This window comes from Trachurus trachurus (assembly GCF_905171665.1).
Source record: "Trachurus trachurus genome assembly, chromosome: 11".
In the NCBI taxonomy this organism is placed as follows: domain Eukaryota; kingdom Metazoa; phylum Chordata; class Actinopteri; order Carangiformes; family Carangidae; genus Trachurus; species Trachurus trachurus.
Genome location: NC_139904.1, coordinates 23,015,336 through 23,035,477, shown reverse-complemented (window position 1 = coordinate 23,035,477; position 20,142 = coordinate 23,015,336). Strand labels below are relative to the sequence as shown.

At 41.4% G+C, this 20,142-nt stretch overlaps 1 protein-coding gene across 2 annotated transcripts in view; it reads right to left on the bottom strand.

The window, feature by feature from the left end:
- The window catches only part of slc66a2 (solute carrier family 66 member 2), a 40,142-nt gene extending 20,558 nt beyond the window's left edge, over positions 1 to 19,584 (bottom strand). The window contains exons 1-4 of one of the 2 annotated variants that reach the window (XM_083981780.1): positions 19,331 to 19,584; positions 18,753 to 19,089; positions 16,866 to 16,999; positions 13,451 to 13,501 (exon numbers count right to left, since the gene is read on the bottom strand). In XM_083981780.1, the coding sequence (XP_083837906.1) occupies positions 13,451 to 13,501; positions 16,866 to 16,999; positions 18,753 to 18,955 (388 nt within the window). In that variant the 5' untranslated portion in view covers positions 18,956 to 19,089; positions 19,331 to 19,584. Of the gene's footprint in view, positions 1 to 13,450; positions 13,502 to 16,865; positions 17,000 to 18,752 lie in introns of both variants that reach the window. The other variant, XM_083981781.1, reaches the window with a different exon arrangement.
- Between the last annotated feature and the right edge of the window lie 558 nt (positions 19,585 to 20,142).

Sequence of the window (20,142 nt, the reverse complement as noted above, 5' to 3'; positions counted from 1 at the left end):
ATCCCAAACCATCAAAAGCTTGCATGGAAATGGTTTTGCTTTGTGTTAAACACAAAAAACACAAGGTCCACCAGTGTATCATGAGGGGTAACAGTCAGTCTGTGGCCATGATGATCACCTGAGTCATTTAAATGATACAATCTGAGAAAACTGGAGTAGGGGACTGGAGTTTGAAAGATGTGAGTGGGTGTACAGAAAGAAAAGACAGCAAAATTACCGATGCTACTGGTTGCATCATGGGAGATCCAGAGCTTTTGGCACTTGACACAAATAGTCTGTCGGGATCATAATGCTTTAATAATGTGAAATATGCAATTACAGGAAAAAAAAATTGGAAACTCAGTTCACCCCCTGGGGAGCATGAACATACCCAGTACATTTCTGATGACAGTAATTGTTTATTATTATTAAAATAGTGGCTCCTAAATTAAAAGTCTAAACAGAAAGTACTCCATCAGTGCCAGAACTTGGTATGCTGATGCTTCCGTCCTTCTTTCCAAGAGTTGAAGTTTGCTACTAAATAAAACTCCTCTACTTAGTGGTTGGAACTTCAGGTCAGTCAGTGGGCTGTGGGACACCTCTGGATACTTCTTTGTGCATGAAATTAAATTTCCTCCTTCTCCTCATGTCTCCTTCTCCATCACCCGAGGAAACAATTATCTACTAATCCCCTCTGTTCTTTTTGAAGTCTTATCTCGTTAATGAAAGGAAGCAAAAACACCATTATTGTGAACATTCTTTAACTAACTTCACACTCAGACTGTGAGTTTTCACGCAACTACCACAATGCAGTTCTTATATTCAGAAAAAAGATCTATATATGTTGCAGCTACAAATAGGCCATTCACACTGCACACGGCATGGGAAGTGGTCTCATTCAGATTCTTGCAGAACACGAGCTTGTAAATCCAGGGTCATGAGAGGGGGTGAGGGAGTGAGGGTGATGAAAAGCCCTGAGGGAGAGTGACAGTAAGTTGAGGTTATAGTATTTTCAACCCTGTGGTAATGGGCTGGATGGAAATCTGGACACTGATGAATCATTTAAACCTGCTTTTATGCCCCAGCACCTCTCATGGACTCTCTTTACGCTGAGGAAATTATGGGATAAGGATTCTGAGCACAACATCACTGACTTCCTGTAATAAGCAACAGAGCCAATACTAATCATACTACGATAATATCTCAGTGCTGCAAAGCCTTGAATGCCTCAGGTACTCATTTAAAAAGGGAATAAGCACAAAAGGCAATGCTTTAAAAGCTTTCCAAGTAATTTATATGATACTTAAACATTCAACGTATCTTTAGGGTACAAAGGCTGTGGAAACAGCACATCTGTGGCAGCTGGTTTGATGTGAGAGCAGAGGACATTGAAAGAGTTCATCATTACAATCGAATTGTGGCCGAGAATGAGATGTTGCTGCACTGATGTATCTTAAATGGGATTTCCACAAACCTCAAATGCAATAGAAACAATTCATTTAATCATGTTTAAATGATACACTCCTTATCTCCTTAATTGGCACCTAAACGCTCTGTGTGGTCAAATCTAGAGACCTCCAGAAAGTGCCCCATGCAAGCAGATAACCCAGATTAAAAGACTCATTGTTAAGATGACGTTCACCATTAAATAGGCTACTTTGCCTGAATTGAACAACCCTGCTGTTCTTCGAAAATGTTTTCATAAGCATAAATGACATTTGAGTGTATGATTGAATTAAATATTGTTTCATTAGAGAATTAACTGCCCCATTGTGACATTTAGATGACATTTCTAAATGAATATGCATGACAGGCACGTTTGTGTGCAAAGTAACCTTGTAATAGTCCTACTGGACCAATCCTTTCTGACAGACAAGTTAAACAAATCCCATGAATGAAACAGAATAAATATGAAAGAGCAGTTCAAACAAGGCCACAGCAGTCCAGCAACTCAAGTTTTACCACAGCAAACTCTAAAAACCATATCTATTTAGCTTCCAGCATGGTGAACAAAAGATAAACAAAGAGATTTTAAAAAGGTATAACAGGTAGACTTTCTGTCCCAGTATAATGAACACTGAGAATATCATTTGAATGATGTTTGTTTACTGTAAAGCAGCATTTGTTCTGTAGGAACAGTGGCTGCAGATGCCTGATGTGACTGTGGTGCCTTGCTGGCTGGCAGCAGAGCCAGAGGACCAGGTATGTGGGCCAGCTAGCATCAGGCTGGTGCCTGGTGATAACAGCCAAACACAGGGGGAAGCCATCGAGGGCAATAGAGCAGCGTTTAGCGCCAAACTGGCGGCTAAAGACCTGCAGCTTCACACTAAACACAAAACCGAGCATGATACGTGTAATGTATCACTTTGAGTGATGATACAACTGAGCATGTGCATAGGATTTAAATGCAGCAGTAGCATCTGGCAGTAGCATTAACATTTACAGTTTTACCAAAGAGGGTATTGGTTTTACCGACCTACTGGCTAGCTAGCCAGACAGCTAACAGCGTGTCTGACCAAGGTAATCTAAGAGAGACCAAGTTTTCAAATAAAAACTGTCAAGTCCTGACAACATGTAGGCTATTTATCAAGTGGCCAGCACACAGCATTGAATTGATGCTAATGTTGCTCTCTGACCTGCTGAATATTTAAATAAACTTAACTGTTAGCCAAATTCACCGTGTGTTTGTTAGCTTGTAAATGAAGCTAACTACAACAGAAAATAGCACCATTCACATTTTGTACATTAGCAAATACAATAAAAGTACCAAATTATAACAACACAATTCATTCTGAATGAATTGATAATTAGCTAACTAAAATTTTAGCTTCAGTTTGAGGTTACCATAACCTAGCACCAGTGAGGTATGAAATATAATTAGGATGCATTTGTGTGAAGAATTTGCACTGAATTTGAAAAAAAGGGGTATGTATGACGTAATGAATACTACTTCCTGCACAGTGACATCCTTTCAATTAAAAGAGGAAAATAACTTCCTTTTAATAGGCTACAATTGCATTACCTTGGTACACACAAAACCAGTTAGTGATCATGTCTGTCCTAAGCGTTTGGAGTGGAGGTGGTTTCCTCTGTATTTTGTACCTTCCTACATTTTATTTTACAACACATCACCATTAATGTCAGACATGCCTTTGGGTCATTAAGTTAACTTTCCCCCAGTCTCCAGGGCTGCAAAGGGATTTCAGTCTGAAGGAAAAATGATATGATACATGAAATTCCTGTGTTGAAGCATTTTTTTTCCCCATCTTGCAACTTAATTTGGTGGTCAGGGAATGAACATCTTTGCCTCTAACAAGAAAGGCCACATTGTGATTATGACATGTGCAGTCTCACTCTCAGCCTCATGTTTGAATAATTACACTCCTTCGTGCCAGTGCTGAACTGTCACCATCTCTTAATCTTGTATAGCTGTCTCTCCAAAACCAGGAGCGGGCAAGTCTCATTTCTGAGTTTTTTTTTGTGTGTGTGTGTATGAACAGCAGAGCAGCGTGTCACTTCAGTTCACACTGACCTCAAAAGGATGTGTATCACAGCACCGTACCTGAGCCATACCCTGCCATACACAAGCTCGCGCTGAGCCACTTGTAGACCCTGCGGCATTCTCCTCTTCCTCTTTAAGCTCTGCACTGTGTGGGGAGCAGCGGTGGCGCTGTGTGGGAACAGACTGAAGCTAGCATACAATAGACTCCCCGTGGTGGCCAAACATCTTACATGCAGCTCAGTTTGAGGACCCACAGAGTTGTGGTACATGTGTAGGAAGGCACACAGGTCAGAGTTAGAGATTTAAAATGCTTGTTTACCAACTGTTCCCAGTTAGGCTCTGGAAAAAAATAAATAAAAAATCTACAAGAGGAGTTGAAATAATGGCTTGCTGTCACTCAAAAGCAGCCGTGGGAGAAGCAGGAACATTACTATGAAAGACAGTTATAGCAGCCGGGGAATTTGAACCTCGGATTTCAACCTGCTTCATTTTCTGAAATTTGGAAGGGGAGTTTTCAGCTTTGTCGGAATGATTAATAGGTATTCCCTGCCAGGCCACATCTCTGCACTGCCACCTAGACTGAATGCTATGTCTCTTCTATACAACGGACTCAAGCTAAATTTTCAGCCTCTACCTCCCTTTAGGGATTGGATAACTGCAACCTTAGCTACATGATGAAGTGATTTATTCTGAGATGCCAAACCCAATGAAGCTACAGGTTCAGGAGCGCTGTGGGACCAGAAAGACTAATGAGTCATTACAAGACAGTAGAAATAAATGGACATCTCTTTTGTGGCCATGTAGCTCCATAAAATCGTTAGACCAGTATTTAAGTGGTATAGGACCACTCAAGCAGAGGTGTAGGGCTGCTACAGCGCAGGGGAATGACTCTCTGCTGCTCCAAGTGAGGAAAATATTCAGTTTGCATAATCCTGTTGAACTTCATATATTCATATATATATTCATTTTTGAAGCTTATTGAAGATCCAATCATCACTAAAGCATATGTCATGCAAGAGAGCCAATAGAAATAAATGGATTGGTCAAAGTTGTCATATAGGCATTTAAAATGCAGTGATGAATTCACATCAACTCATGCATTGAGTAACGTGCAAGAAGACATTCCACCTTACAAGTTACCAGTATAGCTGCTGGTGGCCTCTGAGCGACCCAGTGAACATTAAAAAAAAAAAAAGCCCATTAAACTTGGAGAGCTTAGAAGAGCTTTACCTCTGCCTGCACTGCAACTTCCTCTGAGAATGGATGTTTCAAATGCAGCATCATTTAATTTCATGGCCCAAGCGAGTTAAACCATTTTCATTTACCTAATTGCTTACTGACAAGCTCCTTACAAACCTCTACCTCCATGATGTCAGTCCAACGTTTGATCCTGTGGTCAGTTATAGTGGATGATTGTAGAAAAGACTGCTGAACATGTCGTAATGGAATACATTCATCATAGGTGCATTATCTAAACAGCGCTCCTCTTCACAAGCACCACAACACACTCAAGATTTAATGAAATTCTTGCCGATTCATCATATTGGGTGCAGGGAATGGGATAGTGTGAAAAAGGAATAAGGTGTGTTTATTTAATTTGTGGCCATGATTCTCAGGAGTTGCTTGTAAGTTTTTTGTGTTACAAGTCCATCCATCGTCTTATTAATTCATGAAGTTCACATCTAAAATGTTTCATCTTTGGGGAGAGGTTGTGATTCAGATGTGCTGGGAATTGGACAGGGGTGGAAAGTAACGAGTTACATTTACTCAAGTTACTGTAATTAAGTAGCTTTTTTGTGTACTTGTACTTTTTTGAGTAATTTTTAAAATCAGTACTTTTACTTTTACTTGAGTACATATTGTTGGAAGAAATTTACTTAGTTACATTTTAAATAGCTTAAGTTACAAAGTAAAAAATATATAACTCTGTGTGGGTTGTCAAAAGTAGCTACGCTGCTGCCGCCTCTCTCTCTCTCTCTCTCCCTTCACAGACGCACACAGCAGCAGCAGGTACACACCTCTTTCCCCCTCACCGCTACTAGTGCATAACAAGGCTCGTCGCTATGTTGTCATCTTAATATTAGCCATTAGCCGCAGCTAGCGGTTAAAAGCTGACGTTAATGATTAAAGACAACGTTATCAGGCATGTCCATCTATTCGGCTACGTTTATGGTGACCGTGCCAGACACACCGGGGCTGAAGGCCGGACCGGCGGTCCGTTGAGTTAAATGTAGGAGCCCAGTCAGATCCATGGCCATGCTCAAAGGAACAGACAAGCAGCCCACTGCTTCAGAGCAGTTACAGTAAAGAGGCCTACAGTAACCCCCCCCCCCCCTCCTCCTCCTCCTCCTTGAGAGCAGACAGGAAAGACAGTAAAAAAAAAAAACAGGTGTGTGTGAGTGAAAGAGGGAGAGAGAGATTTTTCTTTTCTTTTTTTTATCCGTATTGAAAATGGTATTGAGTATCGAATATTTTCCTTAATATCGATATTGAGTTGAAAATGTTAGTATCATGATCATGATCGTGACGACCTTAGTGCCAGTAACTGTAACTGTCCATCTGATTGGCTCTGGACAACTGCAGTGTCAGAAGGTCAGAATCAAGTTGGTGCCACAGGAGCTAAAAGATGATGGAGACCAGTGTATCGATGGAGAAGGGACAAATTTGGAACACAGAGACATGCACGGAGAATGTTAGGCCAATCTCTGGCCATTATAGCCCCCCCCCCCCCCCCCCCCCCCAAAAAAAAAGTAACTAAGTAACTTGTACTCTGAGTAAATTTTAAATGAACTACTTTTTACTTTTACTTGAGTAGATTTTTACACCAGTACTTTTACTTTTACTTGAGTAAAATTTCATCAAGGTAACTGTACTTTTACTTGAGTAGATTTTTTTGGTACTCTTTCCACCCCTGGAATTGGACATGGAGTATAATAAAAATTCAATAGCAAAAAAAACTTTACTTTTTAATGCTTTGTTCAATTCACTTCTCTGGACGCTTGGTCTTTTCTGAAACTCTCGGAAACTTTGTCCAAAAACACACGGTGCATGTTCTAATAGAAAATGTTATATTATTGAGTTAGTGTTTGTGCTTTTACACTTCCCTGTCTGTATCCCTGTAGAGCGACCAGGAGTGAGCTCAGAGTATAAATTTGTGTGTATGTTTCATTTATATTGTTTCGGGGGTTAAAAGTCCAAAAGATGCATCATGGAGGCAGATTTTGACAAAAAACTACACAACAGTAATACACAACACTATGATAAATACTGTATAGCTAACATTACCAATTCATGAGCTTATCCAATTTATGTTTCCACTCCATTGCCATCTCTGGTGACAGTTACATAGAAATACACTTGCCTAAGCAAATACCATTTTGTGTTCCTTTGCAAAACCTTTTGAGAGAACTTTGGGGGGGTTCTGTGCAAAACGTTATCACATTTATGCAAAACATCTCAAACTCAAACCTTCTCAAGGTTTCACACAAGTTTTGCAAAATAGTGAGAAAGTTTTGTACAATCCTTCTTTATTTCTCTCCAGTCCATTTTTTATTCCTCTACGTACCATCCTTAAAGGTGGTGACTAAAATAAAATGCAAAGATTTCAATTCATAGACTACATCTGTAAAAAAAAAGTTAATCAGAGGATTGAGCTGAGACAGGGCCTGAGCCTCTGGAGAACAAACAGGTCAAGGTATCCTGGAGAATAAAACCACAAAGGCTCTTAACTTAGCATAAAGAAAATTCAATCATGGAGCAAAGTCCTGTTTGACGGTTTGCTTGCTGAGACGAATTCATTTTTATGCTGCTGGAGAACTTGAAGAATCTAATCAGGGCTTCCTCTGTCAGGCCTTCAAAACAAGTAAAAAAAAAAGGAAAGTTTGACTCAAGCCCACATCAGACGAGGTGAAACTTTTCCCACTGTCACCGCCGAAACTTTTCATAGAAATATTACTTCTTACCCCGAAACCCTTTTACCTCCACCTGAGCGATCACCAGCATTTCTGATTCTGACACAGCCAAATGATCTGATCTTTTAATCTCCTTAAAGGATTGCAGCAGGCAGTCTTCCATATAAATCACACTGAGCTGCTATTACACCGGGATTCGTCCCTTGTCTTAAGCCCAAGACTACACATGCTACAACAAAAGCCATACTGTGTAGAACAGATGTGTCTGTAGGCTAATTACAGCATCACAGACGTTCTTCCAGCCTATGTGCACTTCCGTATTATCTCAGCAGCCCAAATTATAAGGTACAATGTCTCGATGTGAAATCTTCACAGCTAGTCATATCTATTATGATCCATCCGCATTTGGGCGAGCCTAAATTCTATTTAAAGTAAGCTGCAATGTGTTTTTCTTTCTGGGTACAAATGTCCAGCTGTTTGATGGAAGTGCCTGGTGAGATAATGATTCTGTGCTGCTATGAGGGAAAAAAAAGTGCTATGATTAAGCTCAGTGAACATAAAGGGAACGAACCGAACAATCACAGAAATTTTGTCCTGCCGACCAAACAACACAGCGGTGACTCACTGTAGAAAGCCACAACGTGAAGCTGGTCCACCTGACAGCTGCACACTGACACCGGTTTGATGTCATCGCAGGCTGAGGTCTGTGGAAGTTGCTATTTCTTTGTGGCATCTCTGATCTTAAAGGGATAGTTCAACATTTTGGCAAATTGGCCCATTGTCATAATGCCTATAGTCTTAGGCGTAGGTTCGTTACCTTTAATTGTCGCTGCAAGCTATTTTTAGAACGGCGGGTCAGAGCTGTGAGCTGCTCAGAGCTACAGTACGCTACGGAGGCTCATGGGATTTCTTGGTTTGCCTCATCAAACTCATCAAATACACAATCCAACAACGCCAAAATGCTCTCGTGGACAAGTTGTGACCTGCACATTCACCACGCTATGAGATAATAACAGAACGTTACGAGACAGAGTTGTTTTCAAGGCAAATTCAAGACTGCTTGCTGAAAAACTGCCCCCGGCGGGAACGTGCATCAGTGGTTTTGCATGAATTCGCCTCGAAAACAACTCTGTCTCGTAACGTTCTGTTATTATCTCATAGTTGAACTATCCCTTTAACATCCATCCACCTTGCCTGAAAAAGATCACAACTCCTCCACTGAACTAACAAATCAAGCACCTCTCTGCCTAATTTGTTTCCCTTTCTTCCTCCCTGTACCATGGTGTTTTCATGCCTCCTATCAATAATACAGAGTACAACACGCTTACACGTGATATTTCCCACAAGCGGATCAATGAGCAGGAGCACACCAGCTAAGCTGCAATCAAAGAACATGACTCTCTGTCAGTTCTAATGACACAGAGTTCACTGATCAATGACCCTGCCTTCATATAGAAGCTGCAGCCACCGGCAGCATCAACACGTGGACAAAGCGAGCTGGCAGCGCTGCAGCTGGGCACTGGAGAAAAGCAAATACCCCGCTGCCGCTCCCTCCTTCCACAAACAGGTAGAACCACAGAAAGACACAATATGAAAACTGTCAATGCTTTTCAGCCGCTGCTTACTTACTTTACTTTAAAATTATTGAAAACATACAGGTTGTAAATAAGCGCTTGAATATCAATGTGTATTAACCAGTCTTGAGTGTCTATCACAACACACTGGGCCCTTTCCATATTACGCAAACGTGGTTTCCTACCGCCCTCTAGCGCCCACACCAGGAACAACAGGACTTTTTTTTTACCTGTCAAAATATAATGAATATGTTTTATATACAAATGTGAGTGCTCCATCTCTTTTATGATTAGTCCTATGGTCTAGGAGTCAGTAGCAAACCCCAAAAAACATTCATTATGTTTTCTTTAAACATAATGACAAATGTGGTGGATGTTGTGGTGGGAATTTTGCTGGAGTCTTATTCTTTGTAGTCTGTTAGAATGATTAGTGATAAGCTATTGAACCCTGGTATTAAACCTTATGTTTGAGGTGAAGATGACAGGATGAACACATGATAACCCTGTGAGATTGTACTGTACTGTGGGAGGATAAGTGAGAAACAACTGATGTTGTATACCATGATTTCTTTATCAACTAGGTATCTTGTAGAAGTCAGTATAAGAAGGGGCTGCAACCACTGGCCAGTGGAGACAACCCTGAGATACTGGACTGCCCTGTGGTTCTGTGTTGTGTCCCTCTCTAGAGATCATTGCGCATGATATTTCATTGGGGGACCCTATTGTTTTTGCCAGTATTCTTCTATAGGAAATCCTACTTCCCATACATGAAAAATCACCAAACTTTGCACAAAGGTCCAGTCCCATGCAAAATTTACTCAGCTCCAAGCACATGTCAATACCCCTCATGGGGCGGCCACAGCAAGCGTTTAAATTTAAAAAAAGAAAGAAAAATTCCTAACATCAACCGTACATTCTACAGTTTTGCAATTTTCACCAAAATGTAGCCCTAATACTATAGAAACCTCTGTACAGTCAAATCCAGTGCAAATCATTAAGTCCATCACTCAGTTTTTTTTTTTTTTCAAAAACTGTAAAATGTATCAAACCTTTCTCCCCCCACAACTTTTGCTCAATTGTCACCAAATCATCTTCAGACTGTCCTCCACAAAAATACCACCCAGTTTTTTATGTGAAAAGTGGAGCCTATAGTGCATGAAAACGTTTGACTATAAACAGTACTGTAAACATACACCAGCAAATTCTTGCTAAATACATTTTCAATGTTCCTCAGTAAAAAATTACTTTGGAGTCATAGTAGATGAAGTTCGGCAAATATCAGAATTTTATCTCAAAAACTGAATTTTTGAATTTTGCACTCATGTGAACAATAGCACTGCATTGGTCTGTTTTTTTTAAAATCCCAACAGGCAGACCTAAACATTTCCACAAAATAATCCAAAACTGTTCCTTTACAACAAGTACAAAGTTATGAGCTGGGGCTCAGTTGTAGAGTTTCAGGTCAGATTATTTTTCCATTTCTCTACATGATCAAATTTTCCAATGAGCTGCACTTAAAGCGTATTTTTTTTACACTAGAGGCATTATTCTATGTCATATCAAGAAAAAACATACAGTAGATGTAATCAAAACAACACTGGTTCACACAGCAGCTTCAGGGACTTGGTGTTAAGCACACTGCCTGACAGGGGGACAGAACACATGCACCTCTCCTACTGTCACTACCCCTGCACTGGAAGAGGCCTGCCAGCCAGCAGCTGATGGAGACCACATGTCCAGACATCACTGACTGGGTGTGGAGGACCAACTAGGACCAACATTGACAGTCTGAAGCCATAGTGAGCAGCGCAGCAGATTCCTGTCATATGTGATTCAGCAATTTTTTTTGGCCTGATCAGCGTGTGTCACTGTGCAACTAAATGTGAAGTTTCTGTTGTATAAAAGCTTTTTTTTTACTTAGAGTAAACAAGACCAAAACATTCTTCTTTCTGTCTTACCTTCTTATCTGGTCTGCTGTGCCACTCAACCAATGCTCCACTTAAAGGGACAACGAGGAGTTTTGGAAAAGCGAAGCGTTTTCACACTACATTTATGAGCCTCCGCGCGCACCGTACATTTCTTTGACCCGGCGCAAGACGGACTCATGTTTTCATTCATCAAAAATTAAAGTCAGAGGTTCAAAGAGGTTCACATACCATCGTAGTTCCGACCATAAACGGCGATTCTGCGGCGTTATTCTCATAACTCGCCATGAAGGAAACGCTGGTCGGCTCGACCAGCATTTCCGCCACCACTAATAATAACAAAATAACGATAGAGACAGATCGATATATTTAGCGAAAATGGAGCCATTAACAAGTGTGAGTAGCGGAGATTCATCCACATTAACGTGAGACTTTTTTATAACCGAATAGAAACTCCTCGTTGTCCCTTTAACTAGACACATACTATATACTGTGCAACTTATTTTTTTTCAACCGACAGGAATAAATAGTCCACTGGATACATTGGTGTCTATTAAACACTGCGGATTACTATACATTTTGTGCTCTGAGTTCTTACAGAGGCAGGACTATGTTTGTGGACTCAAATCAAATTTAGCTACAGTTCCCCTGTTTAGTATGTAGGATAGTTAATGAAAGCACATATCAGTCTGTAACTGAGGATAACAACGCAATTCTTTCTTAATTTAGGTCCATTCATACAGTAGAATTTGTTGACAATAAAAATAATGTAGAATATTGCAAACCTTATTTGTAAAAATATTGCAAAACATATGTTCAGTATCCCCTCAGAAACATAAAAATGTTCAAGAAGAGAATAAATCTGCCTTAAAGCACACATATAGACCAATATAAGTGTGTGTAAGCTCATCGCAAACCACACATTTCTTGACATGACATTCGTAAAAAAAAAAAAAAGGGGGGGGGGGGGGTATTATGTTGAAATTAAGTGTAGTTCAAAGAACATTTACAGGGCCAGTTAGAAGTCAGCAATGATTAAAAGTCAATGTCAGGCAGTAGAAAAGATGCATAACATTCATATATCAGGTCATGATAAGACAAACATACATTAGTTTAGGGGTCATTTAACACACATGCAAAAAACACTCCTGGATTGAGAGTTTACATCAAAAACAAGTTGTGCATATCAAACCGCAAAAATATAAACATGATGTGAGAAAAATTATAACTGGATGATGTGAGTAAGCTGCTTAAAACTGAACAATCAACAAGTTAGTCGACTGAAAATCATTGATCATTATGAATAAGCCTAAATGAGTTCATAGCACATAGGTTTGTCCTTCCTTCCTGAGCTGCCATTTCACTGAAATGACACTTTAAAGTGGCTACTTGTAAGTTTCCTCTGCTGCTGCATGTGGTTTCTCTTTGAGAGGAGGAGGTGGTGGTGGTGACTGTTGCTTGACACACTTCAGCCTTTGCTGCATTTACAAGACAAGAAGTTACATTACAACCTCTGAGCAGCCTCTACATCCTCAGGGCAGATTGGAGGCTACAGTATCTGAAAGTGATGAGCCAGACCAGGGCTAGCTGGTTAGCATGCATGCTAACTTCAACAGAGGAGGAAATGTAATAGAGAAATGGTTTAAAGGGATAGTTCAACAACATTGGCAAAGTGGCCCATTGCCACAATCCCTTAGGACTAGGTTTGTTACCTTGTCGGCTATTTTTGGAACGGCGGAGCAGAGCCGTGAGCTGCTGATGGCTATTTGGGATTTCTTGGTTTCCCTCATCAAATTCATCAAATACACAATCCAACAACTCCAAAACACTCTGGTGGACAAGTTGTGACCTGTACATGCACGCTATGAGATAATAACGGAATGTTACGACTAACACCAAAGCAAGCAGACTCTGCATTTGCCTCGAAAACAACTTTGTCTCGTAATGTTCCATTATTATCTCATAGCGTGGTGAATGTGCAGGTCACAACTTGTCCACAAGAGCGTTTTGGAGTTGTTGGATTGTGTATTTGATGAGTTTGATGAGGGAAACCAAGAAAATCCATTAGCCTCCGTAGCGTAGCTCTGAGCAGCTCGCACCGACAATTAAAGGTAACGAACCTACTGCTAAAACTATTCGGAATCAAATGCGATACTTAACTTGCAACATTTCCTCTGGACTAGTAAGTAAACAGCTACACAGGTACGCAGCCATAGCAGAACTTACAAATAGCTCCTTTAAGCACAAATAACATGCAAAATCTCAGTGAAATGTTTGTGTCACTGTGTAGGGTAACATGCACTGAAAGCATCACAGCAGTGGCTACAATGGTCAGGCAGTGAATATGGATGCAACAACACAACTACATGTTTGATCTAAACATGTTGTAAACGTTGTTAGTCATTCTCGGTTAGTGCCGGCCAGGCTGTGGGGGGATGGGGGGTGAGGCAGGGGGGCAGCCCCGCCGGGTCGTCATGCATGACACACAGAGATGGAGAGGGACAGGCAGATGAACTACGACTGATGTTTCATGGCAGACACATTGAGTTCCGTACATACCGAGAAAGAGCCTCTTAGGGATTCTGACCTCCTCGTCCTTACTGTCTGTTGCTACAGACGAGAAATTAAAAAAAAAGGAAAAAAAAAAAAAACAGAGAAGAAAGGGAGGAGAAAAAAATTGCTTGGTTTTCTTCATTTTTCAGCAAAGCCAGAGCTGACCCCCTGAATGCGAGCATGACTTTGTAACACTCTGTGACATTTACCGAGACATTTCAAGTCATCAAGAGTAATTGGCGACACTGCTGAAATGCTAATTGACTGATTCCATGATTAGTTATATCAATAATGATCATGCATTTGGTATAAAAGACCGGAAAAGGGCAGCAGAGGTCCCACTGGTGAAGATTTTGCAAGCATTTGCACCATTAAAGGCCCTAGAGATGTACTTTCTCTGTTCCTTGCAATTAGTAATGTTGCCCTGCATGAACAGTGAACTTCTTTCCAAACTAGAAAAGTTTTGGTTATTTTGCTTGTGTTTGTATATCTGTTGTTATTAAATAGTTTGGGGAAAAAAACAGTTTTTTCTGGTCACGGTCACTAAGTGCTGGTTCATGGTGGGAACTGCTGAATCTCTGTAAATCACATGACCATATAAAAATGAATAAAGATAAATTGGTTAACTTGGCTGTGAATCAGCATTCCTAGGGATCAGCTGATTTTCATTAAAATATGTGACTGGCAGATTAGCAACTATGCTTCTAGTCACTGATGACCTGTGATCAGTTCTCTGGCATCTGTGGCTGAGAGACACTGTGGTCTTATGGTGCAGCTCCACCTCACACCTTGTTCATGTTCAGTGTGCATGGGACAGGTCTCATTCACAGATGAAGAACGTGATCGATGCAGTTCTGATACAGCAGAGGTGATGATGTGTTCAGTTTTTGAGTATTAAAATATATCCCACAGTGATTTTGTTTCCCAAAACTTTACCTCTGCTTATTAAATCCTGACAATTTTTCATAACTTAAAGAAAAACCTGATCTGAATCCAAATTTTCACAAATCTGGAAATATATTTATTCACTTCAGCTGTCAGTGTTTTCCTCAGATCAGTGCCCTCAGGACTGCAGCCTGCTGCCTCCCTCTCTGCTGTCAGCAGATCGCACGTGTTAAAGGAGTGGGTAATTTTTTGGCCTGGACTTCAGACGTCAGGGTCGACATCTGTCCATGTTCGGTTTTTAAAGGGATTTATAACATGTGTCGGAAAGCTTTTATTGCAATTAACATAACAAATTGTCACTTTCTCCTCTGCCGTGTGCGTGGGGCGGTGAACCAGAAAGAAGAGGACTGGAACACAGACACTGAGCTGAGATAGAGTGAGTCCCCATGAATTAGGTAAACAGCATGAATAAAATATTTCGATTTTAAAATACTTAGTGTCTGAGGAGAGGGGTGGGCTGCCTGGCAGGGGAAACACCGGCTGGCAGCATGACAGTTACTTTAAGAAGTTACTGCTCTCAGCCAAGAAGTAGGCCTACTCCTGCTTCCCATAAAACTAAAACTTATCATTTTACACCTCTGTGTTTTTTTTTGGGGAGGAGGGATTAAAGAAACAAGATTATAACTTGCTAGTGAGTGAGCTTCAGACGTTCTGGTGGTTGGATCCTGTCACCTGCAGAGAGCTGTGAGCTGTGTGCCGCTGTGTTCAATCAAGTGTGGCTATTTCCAGACAGATAAGAGACTCAGCAAGAACACAAACATGCACTTCTCTTAATATTGAACTTTTGCTATTTTTCAAGTTCTGAGTATCAACTAGTTAGTGAAATTAGCTCTCTGTAGTTGGAAGAGTTGGAAAACAAATGTATTAAAGCTGCATGGCTTATTGTGGCTAAATGACCTGCACGGTTTCCTCTTTAAACTTTTCTGTCCTTGTTTAGTTCCTCTGTGATTCCATGTGCCCTTCCCTGTCTCCAGAGTAGACCTCTGCTCATCCAGTCCTGCAGTAGCTACACAGTGTGTGCAGATGCAGCTCTAATTAAAACATGTGACGCAGACCTCAAACACATGACTCGCAAAACAACTATGAGCTGTTCCTTATCCATTTGTGTGCATAAGCGTGTAAGAACATCCGTGAACAAACAGCGTCTGGTGTTTCAGCATACAAGTTACTGAATAACTGGATAGCTCCAGGTTTTACAGTAGTTTTTGAACTGTGGCTCATTTTGGATTATTTTCTTAAGGGCGCGTAACAGTCAGGCAGATTTGATACTTTTATAGCACAGGTATCAGTATTGAGTGAATGATAAAATAGTTTATATCTAAAGGGGGGGGGGGGGGGGGGGGGGGGGTCAGCGCAGCAGTATTTGTCCATATAATGGTTGTGAACGGAGCTCACTTTTCTCCATTCAAAAAGACACACCAAAAAACATCCAAATACCTCCATGCTGCTCGTCTGTAATGTCCCTCTTGTATTAAAGCCCAGACATGAGAAACTGTTCCGAAAATTTTTTTTAATAAGTCTATATTTTAAGCTTGTTTGTAGCGGAAGCTCCCAGTGTCTCAGTTCACTGCTCTTCCTGCGTGAGATTTGCACTGACCGGCGGAACAATTTCTCATGTCGGGCTTCAATACAAGAGGGACATTACAGACGAGCAGCATGGAGGTATTTGGATGTTTTTTGGTGTGTCTTTTTGAATGAAGAAAAGTGAGCACCATTCACAACCATTATATGGACAAATACTGCTGCGCGGACCCCCCCGTAACTCCGAGAAGGCACGGAGGACTCTGAAAATTCTCCCAGCCCTTAGTCGACATGAGGGTGAGTAGATAATGAGTGAAATTTGAATTTTGGGTGAGGTATCCCTTTAATTTTTTTTAAAATTTTTATCTAAATGTAGAAAAAAATATTTAATAATCAATGACTTAGGCATCTATCGTGTTTTCAGACAGACACTTAAAATGGCCCAAAATGTTGGTGAAATTAAAATAAGATCATTTTAAATAGCTGAATTGTTGATATAAGGTTAGATATATTAAAAAGGTTGAAAACAACCGTTTGTACCGGTCAGGTGGTGGATTATGAAACCATGTTTTACTGGTTTACCGTATAAACAATCTTCAGTGTAGTAAAATGGGATGGCAGTTGCGGCACTTGAAACTGGTCTGAAGTCAGATTTGACCGTGTTAAAGAAGAGGTAAGGTGATCCATTAACAACATGCTGACATTCATTCACACACTCCTACATCTCTTTGAACAATCACACATGCACCTGCCTACACACACTCACCCTCGCATGCCCTCTGGTATTATTAGACACAATCATATCTCTAACCGCACACTCTTTCTGTCATACACACACCCACACACACCTACACTTGACACGCTAGGTTACACTGACCCATTCACTCGCACAGCGCTGATGTAACTGAGCTTTATCTACACAGTAAACGGGCCCCGCCGAGGATTTCATTCTGACCTATGAAGGAGCGCCTCTTGGTGTTGAGTTCGGTGGCCATGCGGACGCTGGTGCACAGGTTCAGCATGATGAGCATGGTGGCGATCATGATGATGCTCTGCCACAGCAGCAGCGTCTCGAAGTAGCGGCCGAATCTGAAGGAGAGCAAAAACAAAAAGGGGTGTGTGTGTAAAATAACGATATTCAACATGACAAAGCTCTGCCAGCGCCGCGGGAATGCTGCTAGTGCAGGTTTTTCCTGTTCTCTTACAATATCATCTGACAGGAAGTTGAACTGATTAAAATCAGAGGAAGAGAGTGTACGTTTCTCACTTTAGATGGTAAAGTAAAGATCTCTTTGTCTACTCATTCTAGGATTACCTCTTTGAGTTACCGTGGCCAACATGACCTCCACAGTGTTTTACTCACCAGCTGTGTGAGCAGTTATATTATATACAACCAGCAGTAGAATAGCTGCAATAGGCTGCAGTTTGTTCTTGGGGGAATTTACATGCCATTGTAGTCAGGAACACCAGCCCAGGGCCATGCACTGATACACAGCTCACCAGCACTCAGATCAGTGTTTCTACTGTACTAGGAGTGGCAGCGAGAATCAAACACTCTAATTTAAAAAACATACCGGCAACAGCGACCACTGATCTGTACTGAGACATTTATTTGTTTTTTTATGGGCTCTTTGCACAGCTCCACTACTTCCTGAACTTAATGCTGCTCCTTTGTTTCCTGTCTTACATTATTGGACAAACTGATTAATCCAGGTGTGTCTGAGTACAGTCACAATGGTCAGACACAACTGGATTAATCAGTTTGTCCAATAATGTAAGACAGGAAACAAAGGAGCAGCATTAAGTTCAGGAAGTAGTGGAGCTGTATGTGCAAAGAGCCCATTGACTCATCGACTGCTGTGTGGAAAACAACGCTGTGGTCCGTAATCGTCGAGGTGCAGACGAGTGAGTTTGGAGCTGACGAGAGGAGAGAAAAAAGAGAGCGAGACGATGCGGCCGTAGCCACCGTGATATGACGACCCCACCGACGCTGAGGAGGAACTATGAAGAACTCAGCTGTGATGGAAAAGGACCTGAACCGAGTCGAGCCGAGTAGAGCTGTAACTGTGAAGTGGGAAAGGTTGAAAAGTAATAGTAACTGGTAGATTGTTATTGTGCTTCTGCCCCAATACTGAAGCAGCGGCTGCAATAATTTAGTGGTGGCGGGCCACCATGAAAAAATGCATGTAGCTGTATATGTTTCACATGTTTTTAAATGTTCTGTAGCTGTACAGCACTTTGATGGAAAGTGCTCTATAAACAAATTAGTATTATTATTATTATTATTATTATTATACAAGCAGATAAAAAATGTACTTGCACCGTCTCAAATTTTAGGGGCAGTCTGGAGCCCTGCACTTTAAGATACTTTAATGAGCATTTACACAATAATAACCAAGTGCAATCAAAATGCCACACAGGGCTATATAGATACTTTACATGCTGAATTTCAGGATTTATTTCACTTTAATTTTTAACCCTGAGGGACCTCTGTATATAACCCTAACCCTAACCCTATTTTAATCCTTTAATATAAATCCTAAATTTATTCTACCAAATTTGTATTAGCTATATCACTACCTTTTACTATTTTTTTGTACCTTTGTGTCTGCAACTGCAAGTCAAGTTCCTTGTCTTGTAAACTGATCTGTACTGCTCTCTGCAATGAAAACATTTCTGATTCTGATTGTGAATACCTTTAGGGAATACATTTTTGGCCTGAGGGGTCCCCGAGGGTTAAAAATCACAAAATATAGGCCTGTACCAGATCTGACATACAGGAGAACATTTAAGAGGTAAATATATGAATGGTGTGGAGGCTGGAGCTACGTCGACTCGTTACCTGAACAGTATTCTCAGGATGTTGGCTACCAGCAGCACCAGGCACACGTAGGTGGAGAAGCCCTCGGCGTTCTGGGTCCGGCGGATGTCTCTGTACTGGGGGATGTAGGGGACCACTCCACCGAAGACCATGGCCCCGGCAGCGACCCATGCCACCAGCTGGTTGAACACGGACAGGATCTGGTTGAACAGCTCATCTTCCATGTTCCGAGTCGGTGCTTCACCGCCGGCGGTCCCAACAGCAGGCAGTGTGGGGGGCAAGAAGTTACGAGGCGGTGTCAGCTGGCTGTCCCTGGCCCTGCGGAGACGGCTGCACGGCGGCTGTCCTCCTCTGGTTCCTGGTGGCGAGTTTGAGAGGGCGAAGAGAGGAACATCCGTGTTTGCCGAGCATTACTCCTCTGACGGCTCACGCAGACAAAGCGGAGGCTACTGCCACGCCATCACAAGCAGAGCAGGGCATCAGAAAGCAATGAGCCGGGGGTCGGTGTGACAGTAATAGCTGAGAAAAGCTGAGCGAACAGAAGTAACATTAATGTTTAGCTACTGAACCACACAGACAGAACAACAACGCTCACCGACGGTGGTTGTTGTTGTATTCACTCTGCGTCTGTGGCTGATGAACTGATTCAACACTTTCTGCTGATGCTAGCTAGCGCTGTTTGACAGACTGCGCTTAACTAAGAGGAAAAGCACTCAATATTCCGGAAACTGCGTTAAAAGCTCTTGAAACCGACAGGAGATTTGATCTAAACTATGTAAATTAGCTCAGTGTCCCTGCATTACAACTGTTTCCTCGCAGACTGACCCACAGTCAGTGTATTTTCATCCTGAGGTTTAGCCAGCCTACACTTCCTGATACGTCACACGTTACGTCACGCGAAGATCTTCTTCTTCTCATAATGCATGGGCATGGGACACCCCCAGTCTGCCTGTAAACTTTTAATTATTGCATTTAGGAACAAAACCAAACAATACATTAAAAAATAGCTAGTATTACCAAAAACAAACAAACAAAGAAGAAAGAAATGTGTTTCTTGTATGTCATTGTTTCTGAGGGGTTTGTCCTAAAAACAAGTGTTAAAATGTAGGCTTGCTGGAACTGCATTCCTCAGATTTTCTTTCTTATAATATTTAATACAAGCTATGTTCCTCTTATTTTAACATGTTTATATGTATGTAGCTAATATGTCTCTTAGAAGAGGATCATTTGAGCCATCTGTAAAATGCAGTGTCATAATATGTTATTCTTATCCCTACATCTGAAATATTCTTGATTTACTGCAGATTTATCTTGTGGTCATCAGTCGTGTCCTGCGGAGCTACAGTGGGCTATCTCTCCTGGTGCTGTTTGCCCCTCGCTAAATCCTCAGAGCACAACATTCAAGTCTGGC